Raw genomic sequence first — 25,800 nt, forward strand, 5'->3', positions numbered from 1 at the left:
TCATTTATTTCACAGCAATGTGAATTACCATTGTGATAATAAATAAAGGGAGGGAATTTGGACACATTTGGTAGCTTGTGCTGTGATTAACAACTCACGTCAACAGAGCTGCGGCAGCATTTCCCTTACAAGGCCAAGAGACCAAAATGAAATCAGATTAATCACACTTTAATTACACTTGTACGTTTTTGGGAATCTCGGTTTATTGACAAGGCATTAAAAGTAAAAGATTGAAATACTTAATCAGCCCAAGCGGCTAACAGTCTTTCCCCACGTGCGGTGTTTGCAGTTTTACTAACAGTCACAAGGTTTACAGTCATGTACCTAAATCGTCTGCTTCATTACCACTTTAGGACCTGTGGAGGTTGGTGTACTTTATTTTTCAATGTGTAGGTTGAGTTTAACATAACAGCACAAAGCTACCCTGTAGAATAAATGAAAGTCAAACCTGAAGGGTGAAATTAAGGAGAAAAAAAAAAAACGGGAAAGGGTTTTACATATTTTCCTTACTTCCTTATTCTACCTCGCTGAGGACTGCAATCTCAAGGACAGTCTAAAGACAAGGGCAGTCTCCGCTTTACAGAGCCCTTACTGTATATTCAACAATGGATCTACACACTAAATGAGATGGAAGAGAGAGAAATGCTGAAGTCACCTTCTGAAGAAGTGCTGAGCACTGGTGCTTGATATAAAAAGACTCCCAATGACAATTTGCACACATTAGCCACTGCCAGGCTATCAGGCCATATGAGTGTGCGGTGCCAAGTATTGGAGGAGTATAAAAAGGACATTGGCTCAAAAAGTACTTCAGTGAGCAGATTTTTGCCGAAGACATAAGGCCGTTGGACATAAACATACCCCATTAGCAGATTATATCTATTGATCACTCCTACAAAATACGAGCATAAGTGAAATCACATTTTCCTTGTATGACAACAGCAGCCATTCCACTTTCTGAAGTGCAGTAAATTCTGCCCCGTTTGTCGTCGTACCGCACAGGCTACCAGCCCGTCCTGCTGAGACGCAGTGATAGAACTCATCAGGAAGACAAAGGGAGAGATTGTCTGCTTGAGTTTGACATAGACAGCTTGGTCCATTTGTTTCTCCTGCTTACACAGGCTCACATAAGCATGACAGAAGTGCTATCCCTCTCCTTTTATTAGATGAGTGTCAAGCGTGCGTTTTCCACAAAAGGTTTTTTCAATGAGGTATTGATACTAAATAAAAACATAACAGTCAGGAAATGAAGTTATGACAACACAACTAAAGTAATGTGAGAAGAAAGTCTGCATTTGTTGCACCGGACTTTCCAAGTGAAGCCATAAAAACATAAACCTTTCCGGTCACATCCTGGCTTTAGCTCTGCGGTTGCTGCACAAGGATTGGATTTGGTCCGAGTCTTTTCTCCCCAAGCGCAACAAGACTTTTCACCCCGCGGTTGAGGTTATTCTTCAGGGAAAATCCCTGCAGGCCATAATAAGATATATTTGTTGGCCGTATTTGAGTGGATACAATCTCCTGAAAGAAGCTGTCACAGGTCACTTGCTGTGGCAGCATGGAGGAGAAAAGCTTGTGTCAAGACATATTGTTGTTCAGGAATCCCACCTCAGCCCATGATGCTGGATTATTCACGGGAAAATGTTTTCAAGTATTAACATTTTACACTTTTTTTTTTTTTTTGCTTTGTCCTAAAGATTATTTTTTGCCCGGTTTAGGAGTCAATCTGATTCTTACCATCCCTCCTAAGATAAGCCGTAAAATATTACCCACAGAGTGTGACAGCAGTGCTTATTTTTCTCAGCAGCCAGAGCCAAAAAATATTTTTCCCACCACAGCATAGCATATAATTTGAACTTGAGGGACACCGATTAAAGCTCTTTCCATGCTCAAAACCAAGGCAAGTGAGAAAGAAGATCAGAGAATTTAGCAGAGTTAGAGTGCTAATCATGTGAATACTGGAGGAGCTTTGTTTCATGGTTTGCTAATGCATCAGATTGCCAAGACTAGATTTGGATGAAAGACTTAAACATAATATATTGAGCCGATTCGCACCATATTCCAATCAGAAAAGATGGATATGCTTTCGTGACTTTTCTTTTCCAAAATGAGGCTGTTGATGTAGAGCACATGAACACAGAAACAATGTCCAACATAATTTGTTTACAGTTCTCTGAAAATCTGTTGCAAGCCTAGTTAATACATCCGACCTGAATCCTCTTCAACAAAATGTTCCGTTCAGCTCCTGTTCCACTGACATATTCAATTATATTTTTTTTGTTTTGGCATGGGAGAGGGAACTGTTAATTATGCTTTTGTTTTCACACAAACAAAATTACTCAACCAAACGTAAGAGCTCTTGATTAACAAAGGAAGGCAGCCATGCCATTTTGTGCCAATTCTATGACGGCATCTGTTCCATTTTAGTTCACTACCTTCCCTCTCTAATGTTTCACCACTTTCACCCACATCATTGTTGATTTCCTTGCTCTATTTACAAGGTACACTGTGGTAAAAAGGTGCACTTTTACAATCAAGTGCCCTAATGATTGACAGCTTCTAAATCTGAGACCACCCTTCGCTTTATCAGCTACCTGCAGCTTGGTTACACTTGGGCAAAGTTGCTGTACTCAACAGTCCATCCATCATCCTGCCCATACACTTTAGCAGTGCTGAAATATTTACATTTATTTTTAGTCATGGGAATTTAAATGTTCATTAACATTTGTTTCTCAGCTGTGCACACATATTGCAGCATATGTGTGTATTATATATATATATATATATATATATAATTTTAAAAATTCTTCTCTGCACATGCCTGGGCACTGTCATCATCACATGGACGTTCCAACACCGCCTTGGGTAAAATTCTTGGAATAACTGCAATTTAAAGTAAGGACCCTTGACACGAACGGCATAAAGCATAATTTACGAGTGGCCCGTGCAGCCATTAATTCAGAAGTCAGACAAGCATGCAAAGTATAAACACACATGTGCATCACTGAAGAAATGATGGCTTGAGATGTCTACATTTTCCTTAAATGCCCTCAGAGAATCCAAAGCCTGTATTTATCGCACTGATACATCCCAATGCTGTTTGGCACATACAGTATGTTGTCCAGTCTAAATAAGATTAGGTTTTCCCCTGGAGCTTCCTTTCAAGCCAGACTCCCCAAATAAGCCTCCTGGCACCTGCATCGGGTAGATATTGCTTAAGTAATCCAATAATGGAAAACAAAACGCTCAGCACTTCCCTCTAATAAGGCACACACTGGTGTGTGGTGAGGGAATGATTCTGAAATTCACCTTCCTGCGTTGTTCCTATAGGGATTGAGGCTACTGAACTCTGAGTCAACCTTAAAATGGTTTTAAAATATGGCGTGTGTCTGGACTGATGTGGTTTTTATGATTGCCTAGACTGGAAAAGACTACCGAGCATGAGCTCAAATGTGAGAGCACATCCCAATTATATGTCTGGGGCAACAGTTCGTCATGTTCCAAAGCCTTAGATAAAGTGATTTGAGAAAATGTTAAGTGGCAAGGCATGACTGCTCTTCAGTATAGGGTTTACACAAATGCATCTGTGCCTAACTCGCAGGTCAGAACTAATCCCTTTTGTATCTCGCAGTGTGCTGGAGAGTTCATGTTTGCTATGAAAGCTTCAACAGAGGCTACACACTGTTTCAGTACGCATGATAAAAACATACAGCACATTTGCCAGCCTTTCTGTGGATGTGAAGAAAAAAAAACAACACACTTTCAGAGAACCAGACCACAATGCATTGTGTATTCAGTGCAGTGAGAAATTAGCTGGCCTGCAGTAAATGTGGTTGAGTTTGGCTTTTATTAGTCAAATCTACAGGTACAGAGCTCGCTAATGAATATTACTTTGAATGTGCCACTGTTGGCTCAAACGGCTAATTTCAATTTACTCTAATAGAGTTTTAAGAGGAACATTCCCACTCCGACGCAAAGCAGAATTAAGTCTCCCTAGCCCGGTTCCTCTAAAAGGTAGTTCAGTAATTTGCTGAACAAATACAAGTCTCTGAGAAAACTGCTAAAACCTCAGGGCAGACAACGAGAGCCCATCGACCATCCACTAAAATTTTATTTTACCAACGTTGCCTAAAGGTGTGAAAAAGGAATGGGTTGTGAAATACTATCCGGTGTGTTCTTTAAAACTCCTGCAATGATGAATGTTGGAACGAAATATGGGAGGAGGAAGGTGAAGGCATAGTGAGCTCTCTTAACCCAAAGTTCACAGCAGTCTGTCTGGGTGAAAAATAGCATCCACTCCCCCCTTTGAACCACACTGATTGTTTCCTCCATAAATCCCCTTTGAGATGCTGTAATTAATTGAATGCTGCTTATTTGTCATTAAAAACCCTCACCTAATGCCTGAGATTATGAGGAAACCACTGCAGATTCAATCTATTAATCATCGGGTTCCTTTTTTTCCCCCCCGTTCCTCAGCAAAACCTTCACAGATGAACAACTTTAGCTGTTCTTCATTATGAATGTCATTGGAGAACTAGTTGGAAAACTCTTTATTCAACATAAAGTATGATGTTCTAGTAAAAATCTGGAAGTTTAGTCCAAGTCCATTTCAGTTGTCATATAATTATGCAATTTACTCATTAAGACGCAAAATGAATATGTGGAATTTTCCACTTTCTCATGAAGAGTATGACATTAGGGCGTACACCAAATGACACACTGATTACCTTCGTCCAATTGAGGTTATATGTGCAGTAAGCCATGACCACATGCAACGCCTTAATTGCACTAGCGTTTTCACAGCAGCTGCAAATGGCTTGGGTTTGTTGACTGAACCTTGCAACATGTGGAAATGTTCTCTCCAGTTTGCATCTATCAACTCTATAAACTACTCATTACTCTTTCCCATCAGCCTTAGCTGTGAACATTCATCCAAACTCTCTTGGGGGTATAAATGGCAAAGTAACACTAACAAGTCTCAAAGCTCAACTTGCTATTGCTTCACATTGTTGTCTGGCATTTCTGTGACTACAGTGCATGTTAACGCCATATTCAGTATGCCTTAACCCCAAAACTGGTGTGCATGTAAATGTGGTCAGTGATACTACAGCAGGTTTTTACACCTTCCCCCAGTTAGCTAGAATATGGCAGAAAAGCTTGTTGCTTTATAACAAGTAACATTGTAAAAGTGATCATTATCAGGGTAGTCCGTGCAGTGACCTCTGTAGCAGTACCTGCGATTTTAGTTGGAACTTGATAGAAAGTTGTGGATTTAAAAAAAAAAAAAAGTCTTAAAATGACCGAGCCTCATGTTCCTTCAAGCCATCCCCCATAGACATTTTTTATGGCCATCACCGCTGGGGCAGATTGGATCAGCCAAGCAGAGGGCATGCAACAGAGATGTACGCCACTTCTGGCAAGGCGCCCCAACTCTCTGTCGGCCCTGCGTCATTCATAAACATGACGGATTAGCTGTGATATTCCTCCGTTTACAACATAAGCGAAGGGAGTGGGAGGAAGAGAATGAAAGCAGAGAGGGAGTGTTAGTGTCGGATGCCCCTTAGGGGTAGTGCTAAAATGGATGGGTAAAGAGGAAGATGAAAAGGAGAGATGAAGCAGGAAGGGCGGAGAGAGGGGGCCTTTCTCTACAAGCCTGGCTGGGCAAGCAGCACGGCAGGCAGGAAGCCAGGCACAAAGCTCCATTTACGCTCAGATCCCCCACCCCCCACCCCAACACCACTTTACAGACTACGCATCAGCCCAGCCAGATGTACTGTTCCGAGTAAAGATCACCTGAGGGGAAGGTAGACAGGGAGACCTGCTCTACCTACAATCAAGTCTTCCATACCTTTTGCATTACTTTACAGACTTCATCCGCCTGGGTCCAGTTTATCTGCTTTACGTTAAATACTCCCTCGATCTGTCTTTGTCTCTCATTCCCTTCCGTCCTTCTCCCGCCCTCTTCAGGATTTCACTTTGCATATTCCATTTGCTGGTTGTTACCTTGAGCAATGATTCCATTTTCTTCAGAAAACAGTCCCCCATTTATTCAGTTGGGGGGAGGGGGAGGAAAAAAAGAAACTTTTGCTCTTGTCATCTTATCTGCCATCAGCATTTCTTTTCAGTTATTATTAGTAATATTCAGCGGCAGAGGGAGAAAACTATTTGACAATGCTTTCAGCTATTTGCCAAACACAACGCTAAAATGGATGTCACTTAGTCTCTCTCAACTTCACAAAATGTACCCCCTTTTTTTTTGCATTTTCTCAACAGTCCATCAACCCTCATTTGATGCTCTTGAGTGCATTAAACATTCACAAATAAAGGGGCTGTGGGAAGGAATATATAAACAACAGTACACTGCCTTCTCCTCAGAGACACCTCCATTTCCACTCACGCTCCCGTCACTTTGATGCATAAACCGCCAGACTTCTGCTCACTTTTTTTGTGTTTCAGGCTCATTCAGTGTATATTCACCCTCTTTAACCGCCCACTTGAGATGACTATATGGTGTTTGATATTTCAACATTTATAGTGAAATAAAAATACAAGCACTGAGGTTGATTCATGTGTTTTTGTCTGTGCAGGGGCAGCTGATAAAGGCCAAGGCCAGAAGCTGGAGCCAGCAGGGGCTCAGGAGAATATCAGCGACTAGGTGAGTCTTCCTACTGGGGCAGGAAAAAAGACAGAAGGGAAAACTGCGAGACACTGAGTTGCTTCATTAACCTTCATGTACTATACATTCGGAAGCAGACGGGTTAGTTTGATCCAATGGGCGTTCCTAATATCTTGGCGATAGTCACATGGCATATCATGCTGTAGCCTGTGTGTGGAGTGTATGTTGGGGTTTTCAGCTTTCAGAGAGTCTCTGCGAAATCCTCTAACTTTAATCACTTTTAGCATCTTGTGCATGACAGTGCCAGATAGCTTTATGGGTCATAGCTCTTCCATTTGAACATGGTATCATCAGACTCTCGGAGATGTATGATATAAATGTCTGAGGAAACCAACTTCATATGAGTTCACCAACCCTAAAAAAAAATAAAACCTAGCACCAGCTGTTTCAATAATTTATATAGCTAAAAGCTTGCTACAGGAGAGAGTATAGAGATTATTCATGCTTGCTAACATCCTGCAGAGAGGACCTCTTGGCTCTCAGAGCCCTAATGGAAAACGGGGTTACATCAGGCTTTTCACATTTAGCAGACAGTCATTCTCAAAAGTGACTGTGGAAGACGATGGGTGTCACAGCAGGCAGTGGCTGACAGTGTTTTATTAAGGAAATTGCTATATTGCCACGTTTTGCGATTTGACAGCTGATGAAACATGTGATAAGAAAATGTAACATTCCGTCCCCCTCTGTCTGCACTTATCTCCGCCGTACTGGCGCTGAGCATGCCCAGAATCAATTCTCGCCATATCACTTTTTCTCCACAAGTTGTTTGCTTGTAATTAGCAAGCAGAGTTACATGGCTTGAGAAGTTTCTCAAGATCATTAGAAGCATTAGGGATGACCCTGCAGTATCCAATTAATCCAGTGGAAAATGAGTTTTGAGTGCAGCTAAGATCAAAGCTGCTAACATTAGCACCCCTTGACTACCTGGCTCAGGCTTGCGCACGAGTTTTATGACCTTGTGTCCCATCTTGTTTAGCAAAATGACTAAGTCTTCATACATTTTGCGTAGTTGTGATGTATAGTGTTCCATCCTCTTTGTGGCGGCGTCTTCTTAGTATTGTGTTTGATTGATTTTCTCCTGATATTGTTAGGATGCTAATATAATGGTACACATGGTAAACAACAGCCTATAGTTGTTATTAGCTGAAGAGTCACTCTTTAACTTTGTATTGACACTTACATTATAAAATTACTCATTATCTTATTACAGTGCCAATACTGTGAGGTCACTGTGGAGGACAGCAGCATATATGGCCAGCATAGAGAGAGAGAGGGGAAGAAAAAACTCATTTGTCTGAATCAATAACTATTAATTTAGGAGGCTGTGTGTAGTTATATTAAAACAAATACAGAGCCACAACATGTGCAGTGTTATCTATCACGGGCAGTGCGCGGGCCAAGTGCCTCCAAGGCCCCAGCAGATGTTTTCTCACACACTATGCAGACTGTGAAGTCTGGCATCCATCTTGTCAGCGGTTTTGTTTTGTTTTAAATCATCCTGCATGCTATATAGATACTGATTGGCTCCCATGATTAACCACGCAGCGAGTTATACTGTAGATTTTTTTTTTCTCTGAGAAGAGATCAATTTCTGCGAGGACAGTCAACTCCATCTTTTTAATTACAATAATGAATAACTTGTCATTAGGTGCTCCATTTTCGTGACGTATGAGGGAGCGAAGTTAGGAAATCGAGAGGAGAGTCGCATCATGGCAGTGCTGGCGAAAACCCAAGCAATAACTCTGCCTGCAGATATTATATGAAACACCTAATGGACGTGATGATAATTGACTGCCTGTGAAGGTGGTTGCACTACGCGTCCCAGCATGCTGTGGGGAAAGGAAGAGAATTCGCTCATAGCTTCTTATATACCAAAGCAAAGTTTAAAACACTATGTTGGATTTTGTTAAAATATTCACAAACTTTCTGATGAAATTGAACATTCCATGTGACGGCATAGGTCCAGCTATCTACAGAGCTTAACACCAGTACACAAGAGAATTGAATGGTAGCTGCAGGCCCCCCTCGTCTTCTTCTTGCAAGCCACTGATCACAAAAACAGTAATTTTACAATGGTCACCCGCTTCCTGCCGACTGCTACACTTGCTCCGACACTCCAGGCAGCTGACACAGCATTTATGCTTTGAAGCAATGTGAATGCACAGGGACCAGCTTTAGCTCATGTTCCATTTTGTCAGACAGCAAAGATGTTTATGAATGAGAATTAAAGTGCATTTTCATCATTATCACACATACTTGACCAAGACTGACCCACATCTTATGGATAACAGTGGAATATAGAGTATGCCCTGTGTCTTTTATTTAAGCACTTGTCCTATAAAGAGTCAAGTGCATACATTTTCAATGAATAATCACTGATCATGTTGCAGCCCTTTCATTGCGTATGGAAAAATCCGTCTCAGCTCCACAGCTTTGCCTGTGCCGTCGCACCATTCCATACAAATGGAAATGATGCATTCTGTTTTTCCGTCACAGGAGAGCGGCTTCCCATTTTCCGCTCCTACTGTCAAGTTGTGCACAGCTGCATAAGTTTGCTCGCTTGTGTGTGGGGCACAGGAAATGGCTGTTGACAGCATAATGGGAGTATGAGGATGCAATATAAATCCTTAATCATGCCTGAATCATGAACTGCAGCACTCAAATGCACATTTCATTCTGCTGGAAGTGCTGCTTGCAAAGACCCCAAGAGGTGTTTTGGCTAGGTTTTTAGGTATTTCTTTACTGTTTAGTTATGATTTACTGACCTCACATTGTCATGCACTGCACATGTATTCATAATGTGATCTACAGAACTTTACTGAGTTCATATTCTGGCCATGGCGGTCAAAAGGTGCTGTTTCACCATTTTTCAATCCCCTTGTGTCATCCTCTATTACCTAAAAAATTAAGACAAGCCTAATTCAAAGACACAAGTTGCGTATGAGTCGGGTTATCTCATCGTTAATCAAAACAGAGGGTACGAAAAGGAGGAAAAAAAGCACAAGAAAGCCCGTACCTCATTGCAGATTTGACTCAGAACATCATTACGTTTCAGGGTTCGCCTTTCATGCAAATGGCTTCTCAAAGCCTGGAAGTTCATTACTAATGGCGGTTCCCATCATGTTGGAGGCCCATCCGAATACTAATATCCCCTGCTACTTTGGATTTGTCACCTCAAGTCCCCTCTCCTCACAACACTGCAATTACAACAATGTGCTTTTCCTTCATGGAATTAGGCATCGCCCCCTGTGGCGAGCTTTCCACAACAGATGCTTTGCAGTCGTTTGCACAGACCATTGGAGCCTAAATGAACTAAATGAACAGTCACTTTATATGTATTAGGCCTGGTGTAATAGCACTTATCTTTATTTGCTTATTTATTTATTTATTTCTTCTATCCTGCATCACACACAGCTGTGTAGAACTCCAATATGTCTCCACTGGGCAGACAAGACCTAAAATAATGTGTTGCATATATTTGTTTTTTTTTTTTTTTTAACTGCACTTTATGTCATGTGGAATGATGAGTTGCAAAGCAGCAGTGTCGTATTGTACTGTACAGGAATATTTTTGGAAGGAGGAAGCTTCTTGGTCTGCTAAATAATATATAATGTGTCTTTGAGGTAACCTTGTGTTCCCTCAGGTTATTCATACAGTACTGTGCCCTTACCTTACAATGCAGTGTGTCAGCTATTCCCCTGCTTCAACCCTTGTGCCGGGCTTCTGAATAATCTTTCCAAAGACTTGAAATGGCTGTATGCTGTTAGAGTAAACTTTAATATACTGGCTGTGACACACAGGGAATTACTTGATTATCACCTCACATCCTTTACTTTTGTCAAGCTAGGCTATTAGAGCACATACTCATGAGTTATTTTAGATGTTTAAAGGCATTTATTCTCTTGGTAGACCCAATGAGACACCAGATTGAGTGACCGTCTACTAAACCAGCAAATAAAGAGAGGTTATGATACAAACACAGCTCTTAAGTAGCCAAGAAATATCTTGGGATAAGCTGCTGTTTATGTTAAGCTGGAGTTTATTTTTCTGATGTTTATTTTTGATGTAATTTTACCAATATTTACCTTATTTTTTTACCTTCCCATACTTGTGGCTTGCTTCCCCCAGTAGCCTAGCATGTAGCTGCTATCTAGCTCAGTGACAACATAGTAATGCGGTCATATATTTTACAAGTCAAAACAACACAGTGTATCTGCTTAGCAGATGAGAAGTAACTTAAATCTATAAAAGAAAAACACTAAGCACAGGGTGTGGAACAACATTGGTTTGATTTGGTCTTCAAGGAAGCTTTTTTTTGAAGATGTTCATCTTAAAAAAGTGAGGTTATCTTATAATCAGGGTTTTCTTCTGATCCTTACAACACTAAACTACTTTAAATCACAATATCCTGTGTCCATAAGTTCCTCTGTGAGGCTTTGCACCAAAACTGAAGAAGAAAGCCTGTTCTTGCTTTTCTGTTTTATTTTTTTTGGACGTGTTAGGCCTCTACTCACCTTCAATACATTGATGGGAATGGAGAGCGAGCAGAAGAGCAAAATGGAAATGGTAATAAACATGCTAATGCTAGGCTGTGGAGCCGGGAAGAGCAGCTTCTACCCATCTCTCTGCTATCTGTTAGTGTGTGTGTGTGTATGAAGGGGAAAGACAGAGATAGAAAGAGTGAAAGGAACATTGCATGTTGCACAAGCATGCACACCACACACACACACACACGCTGCCTTCAAAGTAAACAGCAGAGAGCTGCATGTGAACGTGCCACCTTTCTCTTTCAATCGGCCTCTGGAGACAGTGCAAAGGGCCTTTTGTTGGCTCAGTGGTGAGATAAGAACCAGGGGAGGGGGTGTGGAGGGGGCTTCAGAGACTCACAGAGCCAGCTTTTTTTCTATAGGATGGAAGCACCCCTCTCAATAGGAACTCATTTGCCATGTTGTGTAATTGTGGCACATAATGGAGCACACCTCATTCAAGCAGCCCAAGGCTTTTTTTTTACTAAAGCCATTTTCTCTCTTCACAGCCAAACAAGTCATGTTTTAGAGAGATATTATGCAGTCTTTTGAGCTCAGGGCCACCACATATTTACCTTTGAATGCAGTGTTTTGTGTGATCAAGATAAAATTTTGCTCAGTGCTTATTATAAAAGCGACGCTGTCATCCACTCGATATTCGTCATCTGACTTTTATTCTCCTGGGAAGTAAACAAAGTGGCTGGATTGAGGAGTGCTCACTGGTCACTGGAAGACACTGACTTTGAGACAACCTGCCACTAGAAATAAAAACAATATGTGCTTGCTAATCACATGAGAATACACCGCTTAATTTTCTGCACGGTCAAATGAATATCAAAGCTGAAGTACAGAGATGAAAAATGACTGATTTGAAAATTATTGCTGAGCTTTTCCATTAAACCACCGCAGGCCAGGAATGGATGGCTATTTGCATAATTTAACTGGCATCTTAATTATTGTGTCAGAAATCTGTATGCAAATGACTTAAGTCACTTAGAAACGGAAACTTACTTGGCTAAATAGCTAATGGACTAAATCTTATCAAGTTAGAATACACAACGTGAGTGTAACCACAATCTTAAAGTGGGTTTGACAGCGCTGAGTGACAGCCAGAAACAAAGAAAAGAGGACAGGACAGACATATAACACATAAATGCAAGCTTACCTGTGTTAGCTGGGTGAAAGGGGATGTTAGTGGTGCGTGCGTGTGTGTGTTTTTTTTTTTTTTTTTTTTTTTTCTCGGGTTGTTGAGAAGGACCTACCACGTAAAACAGTGAGTCTGGTGGTAGCGCTCGTCTCCCCAACACTGTTGGAGGCAACGCATTCATATATGGCTTCGTCTCGGGGCGTGCGTAATGGCTGAATTCTTAGCACTGAACCAGAGCCGTCGTCGAACTCAATCACCTGCAGGTGCGAGAGACAGGATATGTTAAAGGAGATTTTTTTGTTCACAATGGGTGAGGGACCTTCTGCAGAAAAACAAACAAACAAACAAACAAAAAAAGAACAACACAGTTGAAGACATTTGGCTAACAACACTGATGGTGACACAATGTGCTTTCTGTGACAGAAGCGAAAGAAGCTGCTCCCTGGCTTCATTTATTCCTAGTGACTTTGATTACTGTGATTGTATTGTTTATGCGTAGATGGGATCTGTACTGTATTAGATTGCGCATAGAAATGAAGTATAATGGGAAATGCTTATTGGAATATATATAAATATGGTGGGTTGGGTAGGATAAATAAATTGGTGGCAAACTTTGGTATCTCAAGTTGACCATGGTAGTGCACCTCACTAGTTTTTATAGTGAATCACGTAACAACTGCAGCTAACATTAGCAGCTCCAGCTAATGTTAAGAGCCCAAGCAAAGGCCAAACAAAAAAATAATTGTCTATATGTGTATATAGTGCAGAAATTGCACACTCAAATAAACGAGCACTGCGGTACTGACGGCAAATGTGGCGGAGCATACATTATATATAAAGATGGACGATATGACAGCTCCGTAAAAAGTGAGACTGAAACATCTTGATTCATCTTATGTCTCATCTCTGCCCATGTTAGCAGGTGAGTTATGTGTTATCTGTGGTAACATGCTTAAATTTATTTATTGTTGGCTAAACAAAAGTAGGGAGTGATGTTGCAGCAAGCAGCCCATGACACAGCCAACCAGCTGCAATAAATAAATACATAAATAAATAATTGGCTTGCTGCAGGAATCAATGGGTGTGTGGATCGAAAAGTGACCATGTAGCATCGACTCTGGTTCCAAGATGTTGTCTTTTGCCAACATGGCAGCATCCATAAGCGAGATATTTTGACCTCACTTTTGTAAAATGGAGTCAAAGTCATACCGTCCACCTTTAGATACCTAACCATGTGACGGGTGATGACAGGACGCGGATAATAAAATCTTGGTACCTGTATTGGCTCAAATTTATATCCAACCCTGAAGAAAGGTAGCTTTGTCATGGCATGTGTTAAATTTGTAGATGTATCTTACGTGCGTTTTCCCCAGTAAATGAACTGGGCTGATGGTTTGTTGATCTTTGTGCGTTAACTAGAAAAAATAATCAATGCGGCTGACTAACTTTAAGAATGGGGAGGGTGTCCTTGTTCCTTGTTCGAAATTTTGTGCTCAGACATTTAAATTTAAACCCGAATGTGTCCCACTCTTAAAGTTAACATTCTATCCTTTAAGAAAAAATGCATCACATTTGATTGTGTCAATGGGACAGAAACAAGCACAAGAAACAGTTAAAGGTGGCTTGATAAACGGTTACGAACAGTTGTACCATGAGGTGAGATAGTGGTACAAAAGACAGGACCGACTGTTTTGGACGAACGACACATAAAATGCTGACAAACAGGTGTTTGTTGTAGCTTATTCAGCTATTTTGGCATGCTAGGTGTTGTATACTCACTGATTTTTAGAAAGCCCTGTGTCATAACTCAATCTCTTTTAAGCATAGAGGTAGATTTCAATAAAGATAGGCCTGAGACCTCTGCTTCTCACACACACACACACACACTCTGTCACACACACACACACACACACACACACACATACACAAACACACGGAGGCCTACAGACATTTTTAAAGTTCACAATATATCTGAGCACATGTTAGTTAACAACACATTTGAACATTTCATTGGCCAAGCTGCAGCGGTGTCAGCGAGTGATGGTAAAAACAGCCTCCTTTCTTAGCCAAAGCCGAGGAGCAAATTAGAAAGGAAGTTGTAAGACTTCTAAAAGGAAATGGGTTTTTGTTAGAAGATGAGGTGGCAGGGCGGGATTGAATGGGTACAGAATGGCTGCAGCCAGCAAGCCCTGTAAGGCAGTGAGGGAATGGAAACTAGTGTGTTAGCATTCAGCACAACGTGCGATGCAAACGCGATGAACTCTGATAAGATTAGATTTCTGTGGGCATGAGACGCAAAGAAGAGGTGGAAAGAGGTCTCCAAGCTCTGTTACGCCATTGCTGCTTTGCAGTAGCAAGCAAATATGGCATCTGGAGCAGAAGGCAGAAGGGGGGAGGGGGGTGACACCATGATAGTCCCGAGGACTGACACAGAAATTAATAGAAATCTTATCAGTGTTCTGCGATGATGTGTTATTTCTTATGAGCGCAAGTGCAGATTAAAGCTGACCAGAAATCAAAGCTTCAGCCCAAATAAGGGGTGGGGGTGGTAGGACATGCATTAAGATGAAGATGCCACAAAGCAAAAGGATATTTCGAAGTGAAAGCACTACTTCCCCTTTCACTGCGCATAAAGCTGGCAAATGTGGCGTGATGCTAATGTAGGTATCTGGGTCACACCACAAGTTTCTGTTTTCTTCTATCCAATTGCTCTTTCCTTGTCTTTTATTTAATTACGAATTCGTCCCCAGATCTTTCGTGTACTTTGCTCATTAAAACTCATGCATGTTCTAAAGCCTGGCCAGCATGGTTATTAGGGCCTGCTAATGCGTGGTGGCAAGTCAGGGCAAAAAGCAAGCACCATGGATTATGTGCAAGCAGAGCCAAAAGCAGTGCTGGAGCATTCTCATTTTGTCGAGCATTTTACATCAGAACAATAGACCTAATACCTCAAATCTCTGGTTGCTGACTTTCTTCCCCTTCTTGTTCCACACGATCTTCGGCCGTGGATCTCCTGTAGCTTGGCAAATGAAGGATGCCACGCCTCCTTGCACACCTGTTTGGTCATTGGGGGTTCTTAAAAACTTTGGTGGTGCTGGAGAAAGACAGAATAAAAAAAAATACATATAAAACAGTTAGTGAGCATGTTAACCACTGCAGGCAATTAATCTCTCTTATCAAGCCGCACACAGTAGAAAGTTGCAGATTTCAGCATGTGGCTTTTAAGAGGATTGTCTTTGGAGGTCAAGACAAGAGATTATACTGACTCTATTGTGCAAGCAGGTGATCAGCTGCTGAGATCAGAAGTAACAGGACAGGAGGTGTTGGTAACAGAAAGTACAAAACATTTTATCTTGACCCCGGAAGCATTTTCTTAGTAATTCTATAATCTTTATTGTAATGAGTGTCTAAGATTTAGGCTGGAATTATTGGATAAGAGGACATTTAATGTAGGAAAGAAAGAAAAGATGATGTATGTTTTGTTCTTAAAGACAGTTTGTCAGGGATTCTGACAGAAGAGTTGTGATTGCAATCACTATAAGCCCTTTTACAGTGGACAGAAACCTCCGAACACAGACTAAGGTCTTATGTCTGCAGTGGGAAAAGCTATCGGCTTTTTCCTTTTCTATCTATTGGTAGTGTGAAAGCAGTCAAATGCCATTTTTTTGTTGCAATAGCATATATTTACTACTTCTGGTGTAAAGAAAGCTTACATGTGATGCAGTCAAAAAACATATTCAGTGAATGTGAGTTTGAAGCTTTCCATTAGTAGTTTTCATGTCAATGTCATAAGTGTTCAGTATTTGCCATACTTCCAATATAAACATATAAAATACTGAAATATGAAACTTATCTGGTCTTCCAGAAAAGGTACCTCTTTAAAAAGGGGTGGTTGGCTTACATTTGGAGCAATAAGGTAATTATGGGCTTTTAAAAATAGCTAGTAGTAGTTATTAACTTGAGAAGAAAAGTTCTGACTATGACTATGTATTTTTTTCTATAAAATCTGTCTTCAGAAATTTTAAAAATGATCTTTCTTAACAAGCTGTTACCCACCACTCTGTCTGCAATCTGTTTCACTGGACATAACTATGTACCATTTTCACTGGGATTTTTAGAGAGACGCAGAGCAATCTCTATAACACCACCATTCAGAGCGGTGCTGCTGACGGTACTGGTGGCGCCCCACATAAATGAGACATGCACCTGATAAGTGCCCTGAAATGCTTCGATTGTCATTGTGAGCATTCTGTTGCTCCTAATTGGTCCCATAATTCAGCAGAGCAAGTCAAGTGTAAAGGAAACAAGGATAAAAATGCTAGAAATGCAGGGGAGTGGAGATGAGAGAACAGCAGAGTGGAAGAGTGCCCGCCTTGTGTGCTGCAGCACTGTACACTGTTACTTTCTGGAAATTACACAACAGCCAGGAGAGTTGCAACTACCAGTTGTTTTGTATTATTAGTAAAAAGAAAAAAATCCTGGATATATCTCAGGTTTGCCAGACATTATGACAATTCCCTGTTAGTTTTCATTTTTAACAATTCAGTCATGCCTTCAGGACAATCATCTCCTGCTCACAAGCTGACATTTCTATCACGATCGCTGAAAAATCAAAACACATGAAAGCGATTAGTAATCAAAGGAACCAGCCTCTCCCTGATGAGAATTTGATTTACATTTTAGCTTTATCATGATGATCAAGGCTATTTCAATTTCAATAGAAATAATGTCACAGTGCTAAGTCGTCAGAGTCCCCCCTCCCACCTACTACCACCTACCACCACCTCGTATTTTCCACTGAAGCTTGAGTGTCAGCTTCAGTGGGAGGTGCAGCTCCATCTGTCCCCCTGCAGAGCAACTGTTTGCCTTTTATCAATCACTTCAACAGGCCATTAGGGGCCACACAGCTGCAGTAATGCCAACCATCTGAATCACCTCATCTGTGTGTGTGTGAGAATGTGTGATTGTGCTTCTTCACGTGCCTGCCTGTGTCCACTCCCCTCCCTCCTTCCCTCACAGATTGTACTGCCCAGCAGCAGCAGCGGCGGCGGCAACACCGCTGCGAGTGAGGGGCAAATTAACCTGCAGGATTCGTGGAGAGGTGACATAAGATGTGTGGCCGGCAATCAAAAGGGCTTGCAGATAAACAGGCAAGCAGCTGGGCCTCCTCTAGGCAAATGAGTCTGGGAAATCACCTGATTTCCTCATGACATGCACACAGCCTTGAGTGGAGACAAACATTAGCAAACCTTACACACACACATCTCTGAAGCTTTTCTCATTCACCTGCTGACAGATCTGACAGGTGGGTAGCAGAGTTGAAACTGTGTAATTTGTACGTAGCAAAAAGCACTATTATATCTGCATTTGCACCTTATCTTATTGACTTGGCTTAGGTGTGGTGCACACTGGCATTCAGCCATGAGGGTGCTGATGGGTAATTGATATGCTATTGGCGCTGTTTTTCGCTCCGGGGCCATCCATTATGGCTGGGTGCGTCTCCCTATGCTGGCTGTAATAGACTTCTATGCCGTGTACGGAGGGGATCAGCATTGGAGGTGAGGGTGGCGAGGTAGGGGGAGGGAAAGTCGTCGCACAATGGGGAGTGATTGAGGCGTGACACGGAGGTAATGGTGTTTTCACAGACATGGCCGCTGATATCGCCATCATACCCCCATTTCAGGTCTGCCGCTGACAAACATCCATTTTGGTCGACTCCGGTATGGCTTCTGGTAGACAGACGCTGATTGAAACACCGGGTTTGTCCGAACAATGCCACGACTAGAGACTTGACAGCGGGTAAAATGACACAGTCTGTGAACAAACATTGTGCAAAATGCTGCACCATTTATTAAAAAAAAAAAAAAAAAAAAAGAGAGAAGCCAGAGAAGCTTGATATTTTTGGACTGAACCTTCATTACATACCAAATCTTGTGTAATGAAGATTTATTTGCCTGTAATCATATTAATTACAGTTAAAAAAAATAATTAAATTAACATGCAATAGCATTGGGAAGTGAGTGGGCATTGTTTTGCAAATTTAAGGGAAGCTCCATGCACCTCGGTTGTATCTCCTTTGAGAGGTAACCATAATCTACATGAATTAATACCGTGCCTAGGCACCTGTTAATCCAGTGCTAAGCTGTCGCCAGCAAACAAATGAGAAGTGTAAAGCCTGTGACAAGCTAAGAGGTTAGTGACATGGACCTGTGCCTGTCCTCCCTCGAGGTCATTACGTAAGCTCGCTCATTCGTCTCCACAAGAAAGGAGGAAGCTCTTCATAGCATCCCACCGCTCCATTTATAGTGGATCAATGCCATGTTAATAAACTGGTATCTGAGTAAAAGCCTTTGCTGCTCCTCAGAACATCCATGTCCACAGGGCTGAGGGGGCAGACTGCTTCATGACTTCAAATATCTATTTTTAATGGATAAGCGTGAATGAAAATTGGAAGCCTTTAAAAATGTGGGAAGAAGATGAAATGTACTACTGTTGCTATTACTGTAGGTATCTTCATCACGTTACCCTTTCTGAGGTTATAAAACATTTACTCAACCATATAAAGAAAACATGAGATCTTTTAATTGAGGTTGACATTTTTTACAGTTGGATAGAGTCCTTGCACTTTACCTCGCTTGTCTCGCAGGTTTGTTCTGTTCAGTTTTGGTCTATGATCAACCTCTTATAGAAATACTAGAAACTCACAGGACGTCAATACCTGTAACAGATATGCCTCTGATACTATCTGTGAGTGCTCCAGTCAATGCACTGCTCTGATGCCACATTGCTGCTTCTGTAAAAACGTAAAACAGCTTATAAGTAAAGGCTTTCGAGTGGATGCCATTTTCAGAATCAACACCTTGTGATCCTTTTATTCGGCATCATGAGGAGAACAATGAGTTCACAAAGCTAAATGAGATAAAACATGTGTTCACATCTTCACAGATTTGTGCTCTAACTATCCAAATTACAAGAGATGTCAAAAAGATCATGTTCATTTGCACTAGTACTGATGGAAGAACTGAGGAACGTCCTATAGACCAGTAACTAAATAAACCCTTAAAAATAGCATTGCTAAATTGCATGAGTAACTGTCCCTGTTTCTGTTGGTTTGGACTCAGACTAAACAATTCCTTCTGGTCTATGGTACCTGTAGTAGGGTCTAACTGTAATCTGAGTTACTGAGGACTGCAGCTAATGATATCAGATTTACTTGTCGTCATAGCGCTCTCAAATCTGCATTCATTACAACTTCATTTGATAGCGGCTTAACTCGCAGCCAAACATTGCATTTAAATAATGTCGCTCTCAAAGAGATCCAAGTCTGCATTTCATTCACAATGGCCAAAACATTTCAAGTCATCAGGACTCCGCCGTTGACTTAAGTTTGATCTGCCAAGCCATTAAAGAGCATGAATCAAAGAGTAGAGAGAAGAACATTAATAAACCGACTTTTAGCATATTGGGCACAGACACCAGTCCAAGATGGCTCGGTTTTCACAATTATACTGACTGACATATTCAATTTCATTTGCATGAAAGGGGCCATTTCCTCTCTGAATCTTTAACTTTCAGGGTGAGGTGGGGTTGTGGGGGGCGATAATTAATCCTAACACATTGGGTGGCAGTCTGCAAATACCCTGCTCCATTTTGGACATACGGGTGGAAGAAAGGAGCATTTAAAGATGCCATTAACCTCATTCGACATCTTTAAGCCGCAGCATATCAGTTCTGTGATATTGATGAATTGTCACAATGGCGGCAAGTGACGCAAATTGGACTGAAAAGGGTTGGCTAGTGTCAAGAGAGGGTGAAAGAGTGGTGTATACAATTTAACTACTCCTGTACTGTAAGTCGAACAGCAGCTGTGTCTTTATCATTAAATAGAGAAAGGTAAAGAAGGATGTTAGTTGTGTGTGGTTTATAAGGCACAGCTATGGATTAATTAACTGCCTATACAGAGTTCAAACACATCTGACACCACGCCAAAAAGAAAATGGACTGTAATAATGCAGGTGCACTAACGCACAGATAAACAATGCAAAAAAAAGAAAGAGAGTGAAGATAAACCTCACATGCTAATCAATGAAACAAACACACGCAGAAATGATTTTCTTGGGGCACTACAGAGCTCTCTATCTGCAGCAGAATGATAAAAAAAATGTCTTTTGTAATGCAGAGGAAACAAACTCCACATTGTATGTGCTCACAAAGGGTCTAGGCAGAGAGAGAGGGAAAAGAATCGGAGCTTAATTAGAACTGTTGGCTGATTTGCATTGCATGCTCATCGGTAATCTTGCCTTAAATGGAATCTGAAATTCTTATTGCAATTAGTGATTACTTGAAAAGGGATATGGCCCCCGAATGATTGTTAATTACTGGATCAGGAATAGTACATTAATTCACTGCAGAGGTTTTAATGCAGTGCAATGATGAGGACCCGCTCTTCCATCAATATTGTGCTGCTTGTCACACATAATGAAGTTCATAATACAAGCCTTCTCCCACACTGCCCCCCCTTCCCAACTGCTTAAATGTGCTCTCTAAGCAAAATTCCAAACAGTCATTATGTAAAACTAATTCAATGGAATATACAGAATGCTGCCTAATGACACATTAATACTGGGACTGCGTATGGTTACTAAGGCTGCAGGTCCATTTCATGATAGGGTCAGGGCTGCAGCAAGTCTCTTGTGAATAAATAAATGCACATCATTACTTAGGACATGGCTTCAAAGGCAGCATGCATTATAACTAATGTATTCTCCTTTCCCAATATTCAAGCCAATAACAGAGGTTGCAGAAATACCCTATCATCCTCCAATGGGACTCTCATAACCCCAGTCAGTGTGTATTACTCATGCTCAGTGGCGCCTCTATAGAAGGTTTGAGCTCCTGGCTATAACTCTGCAGGAGTAAGGGCACTTTTGCACAGACAACAGCAACAGCTTCAAAAAGAATGGCTAATGCTCTTGTCCCACGTTCAGCGCGCTGACAGATTCTATGACAAGACGAGGAGAGGTGGGGTGGAGAAAGACACCACCTATCAGGCACATGTGTACACATGCTCAGCCTCTCATGGGTATTAGAATATTCTCACTGCATGGGGGGGGAGCATTGCAAGTGGAAGAATGGCATTAATAAATTGAGGAAGATGTGGGACAACAGAAAGTTGCAGGAGGTTGCATTAAATAAGTATAACCAGTTATTTATGGAACAGTGCTGAGCTTCTTAGCAAGTGTTTCATGTGATAAGATGGAAGCTGAAAGGCTCCCTATTCAATTATCATTGTAGATTCATAAAGGCAAAGACCTCCCTGTGCTGAAATGACAGCTGCAGCAGCTCTATCGTCTCTTCTGTGGTATATTATCATGTTTGTAGAAGAAAACTTGTACCCTCTCAACCGCTGTCTCTCTCTCTCTCTCTCTCTCGCTCTGTCTCTCTCTTTACCCATGTTTGTCTCTCTACCAGACACGCACACACTCACCAACACAAGCTACCGCCATCTCCCACGGGACACATTAGTGAGGTAGAGGGATCCAGTTTGTCACTTAATAAAACGGCCCACTCAAACAGATGGCTTTGTTCAAACGGCCCCAAACGCTTTAAAAGCTGGAACCGAAACGCATGCTGTGGCAAATCAGACAGATGAAAGCCCACCTCCCTTTGCGGTGAAGAAAAACAAAAAAAAAACACAGAAGGAAACATATAAATATTGAATTGCGCCACTGTCAGTGCGAGACCATTCAAGAAAATAAAAAAAAAAAAAAAAAAATAGGACTGAGAAATGGGGAGGGAAGGTGGAAAACAGCCGACCCTCCTGTCAGAAATTCTGAACATCTGGGCTTAAGTTGCAGTTGCAACGTAACACAGAGGCTTCACTTTCAATAAGACTTCATTTTCATCTCCGCTCGTTCATTATTTGTTCATTTGTGTATGAATACACAAATCTGAAGCCAATTCATGTGTGACCGTTTGAAGAAAAGACAGTCAAGCAAGAAGTATGAAATTTGGATTTGTTTGTGTTGTTTGTTTTCCCTCTAACGTCTGGAGGGGGGGAAAAAAAGAAAGAACACAGATAAGTAATTCTAATTGTGCAGGCTTACTCTGTTTGGTAGTCAGTGCAGTCTATTTGCAAAAAGTTAATTATCTGATAGGATAGGCAGTGGCAGCCACTAACACAGAAAGCCATTCGTTCATTCTGTTATCCACTCGGCAATGGAACGATTCATTAAATGGCAGTGCTGCAGCAAAATGGCCAATAGTTATCATGCTGATGCTGCACTGACTTGAAAAGATGTTAAAAAATGGCAAAAGTGATAAACCATCTTTGACCATGTCAGATTACTGCCAATGTAATGACATGTGTAGATAGTGATAGGACATGATTGTGTGCGCGATTGTGACTCCTAGCACGCACACATACACACAACACATTGTATATACATATATATTTTTAAATGTGAGATTGATATCACCATGACCGCGCACGCAGATGACAATCTCCAAAGCTTTGGGATTTGCACTACATGTAACAAAAAAATCAAGTGGGAAAGGAAAAGTGGGATGGAAAATCAAATAAGCAACAGAGCTAACCAAGAGAGAATAACACTATGCTTGGGCCTAATCTATTTCTTTATAACATAAACTTCAAATAAGTGTCTTTGCCCTTAACCACAGAGCGGAAAAGCTTACCTCATATTTGTCTCTGTAGGAGCGGAGATGGATTATGTAGCAAATCATTCTGCGGATTCGACATTGTATATTTAAACAGACTCTAATTTTATGGATAAGTAGTGCCAAGCCATTTCCGATGCATGCCAGTTGTTGGGCCATAAGAAGTGACACATTCCCTGCACTGTGTTTTCTCAGGCGCTTACAGGCAAACTAGATCATGCTCCAGCAATCCTGCAAGATGACAACTGGCTTCTTTTCAGCAGCTCAGCTGTCCTGCAAATGTCCCAAAGTTCAGCCAAGCAGGTAAACCAAGCTTTCTGCAAGAAACGGTGACACTAACATCAGCTGCACATCCAAACAACATATTCACAATGGCGAGGAAAACCCTGAAACTAACCTTTTCATATTAGAAATCAGCACTAAGCAGATAGCAGATAGCTTTGAGTGCTACTGATGATGATACATCAACCGTTTTATTTTTAAAGTCTAAATGAGTTTATTGCATCGGATGTATGCAATAAATGGCTCAATGATTTTTTAAAAAAAGTCAAAGTTTAATAAAGCCTTTATTAAATAACAAATATCAAAATATTGTCACCATGCGGCTCCAAATATGCGATTATATATATATATATATATATATATATATATATATATATACGTCAGATTATTAATGGAATTTGAATTATTATTCCTACCACGACTCTTTTCATTGCATTTCTAATTAGTTTGTTTTACATTAACTTAGTGACACGCACGGCTGCAGGATAACACATTAGAGGGTTGTTTTTGTCAAATACACATTATTAATATGTCTCCAAGTAAACTGCATGCAGTAAATCTAAGTTGAGGTCTTTGAATTCTTAATTGCAAACCCCTGAAGAAAACAGTTAAGCATGTGTTTGTGTGTGTGTGTGTGTGCACGGCGATGTCTTTGAAGAGCTACAGATGGGAAACAAATGAGGGCGGGTGGTATCAGGGTCAGGCTGCCGGATGGAGGTTTTCATTTGGAAGCAAACAACACAATGTCACCCAAGGAGCCAAAAAAGGGGGCATAATTAAAATAATCCAGTAAAATTAAGGGCTTCAGATCACTTTTGAAAGGCTCTTTCTTAATGTCTGTGTAGGGATGATTCATTGGAGGTGTTAAGAGTATGACTCTGTGTGTCTGTCTGTTTACTGTGCGTGGGCGTCACGAGACACGCGGCTTTTCAGCCACATTTTTAAGGTGTATTCATTTTATTCATCAACCTGTTAGAATACATATCAGTGTAATTAATGCACCACAGTGGGAGTTCCAAAATGTTTCAACAAATAGCTTCACTTTGCCATTAAAATCCTGTGTGGATACCATGATTAGGAAACATCTAATAGCTGTGTAACCTTGGCAAAGGTTTGGGTTACTTTAGAGGTGGTTAAAATGAGCATGATTAGACGGGTGATTTGCACCACTTTGTTGGAGAAATTAGGAAAAGTAGAAAGGACCGCAGATGATTTGAATTGCAAGAGAGAAACCAAATATAAATGGAAATAAACACTGTTAATGGCTTCATGAGAATCTTAATTTTTAAATGGAATATCCAGTAATGAAAGAGCGTTGAAAGTTCATGTATCTTTGCTAATCTGTGCTGATTTAATGGGATATTGTGTGGTGTCCTCTTGGAGGCCGGACAATAGAAATGCTTTGTAAAGATGCGAGGAGCCTCTTTAGGGCACAAGACTGTTGGGGACCGGAGATGTGGCCTTTGGACTGATGGACTTGGTTACGCTTCTCGTCTTAGTCCTTTTCACCCTTCGCCAAACTGAGCCTCAGTTGACAAAGCGAGAGGGTACACAAAGGCACTGGCCTCAAGCGCAAATGTTTGCCAGCAGTAATGGGCTTTAGTCCACGGGCTGGTGAATGTGTGGTCCTTGAGTATGTGTTAAGTGTATGTACATGAGTACATGAATAGAAATACTGTAAGGACTATATGCAGACAATGTGCTTGTTTATGTGTGATCGTATATCAGCTGGTTGGGGGAGAGTGAAACCCTATCTAGAATTCATTTTGCACATTTTATTTTAAAAGCACAACTGTGAGTAAGGGCTGGGGTTTATTAGCTTTTCATGTGGAGCAGTCAAAGAGAGTGAGAAAGCCAATGACATTGTCACAAAATGCCATAAGGTACTATGATCCTCAGTTAGAAACGACTTCTTTCCTTTTTTCTTACATCGATTAGAGGATAAAGTGTAAGCCTACACATTAACACAGCGTGATGTTAACTTCATGAATATTCCAGGAAGTACAGAGCACTTAAGCACTTAAAGAGAAAGTGATTTTTCTGCTTGTAGAGGATTGAACCGATGAAGAGACACTGCTGAGTCTATTGCATCAAATAGTAAGTAGATAAAGACGACAACATGGATACAATTCACAAATCAGTCTGTTCTTAAAATGATAAAGATGGTAGTGGCCTGTAAATAGGCGGAAGAACACTATGGTGGGAAGGCTTGTTGCAGGTTGTGTTGGAACACGTTTGGTGTTGTTATACCATGAATTTTTCCTAAACCTAACCAATGAATGGTGTGTGGCTGATACCTAACCAAGTAGTTTAACTGCAGATAATAAAGTGGTCTGCCATGGCGCACCACCATCGTCATGTGTGGCCAGTTGGAGTTGATGCAACCATCTTCCCTTTTGCCTTGCCAACAAAACCATCTGTCCTTTTGGGGTTCATTTGTTTAATAAATAATGTGTTCCTTAGATCAGACATCAGATAGGCTTGACTGATCCTCA

At 41.1% G+C, this 25,800-nt stretch overlaps 1 protein-coding gene across 27 annotated transcripts in view; it reads right to left on the reverse strand.

Moving 5' to 3' along the window:
• LOC114450587 (receptor-type tyrosine-protein phosphatase delta) overlaps positions 1-25,800 on the reverse strand; it is a 112,721-nt gene that overhangs the window by 45,458 nt on the left and 41,463 nt on the right. For 15 of the 27 annotated variants that reach the window (XM_028428713.1, XM_028428712.1, XM_028428708.1 and 12 more), the window contains exons 3-4: positions 15,295-15,440; positions 12,462-12,603 (exon numbers count right to left, since the gene is read on the reverse strand). In XM_028428713.1, coding sequence (XP_028284514.1) covers positions 12,462-12,603; positions 15,295-15,440 — 288 coding nt within the window. Of the gene's footprint in view, positions 1-12,461; positions 12,604-15,291; positions 15,441-25,800 lie in introns of all 27 variants that reach the window. The other 12 variants (XM_028428703.1, XM_028428699.1, XM_028428701.1 and 9 more) reach the window with 1 other exon arrangement.

This window comes from Parambassis ranga, chromosome 18, assembly GCF_900634625.1.
Source record: "Parambassis ranga chromosome 18, fParRan2.1, whole genome shotgun sequence".
Classification (NCBI taxonomy): domain Eukaryota; kingdom Metazoa; phylum Chordata; class Actinopteri; family Ambassidae; genus Parambassis; species Parambassis ranga.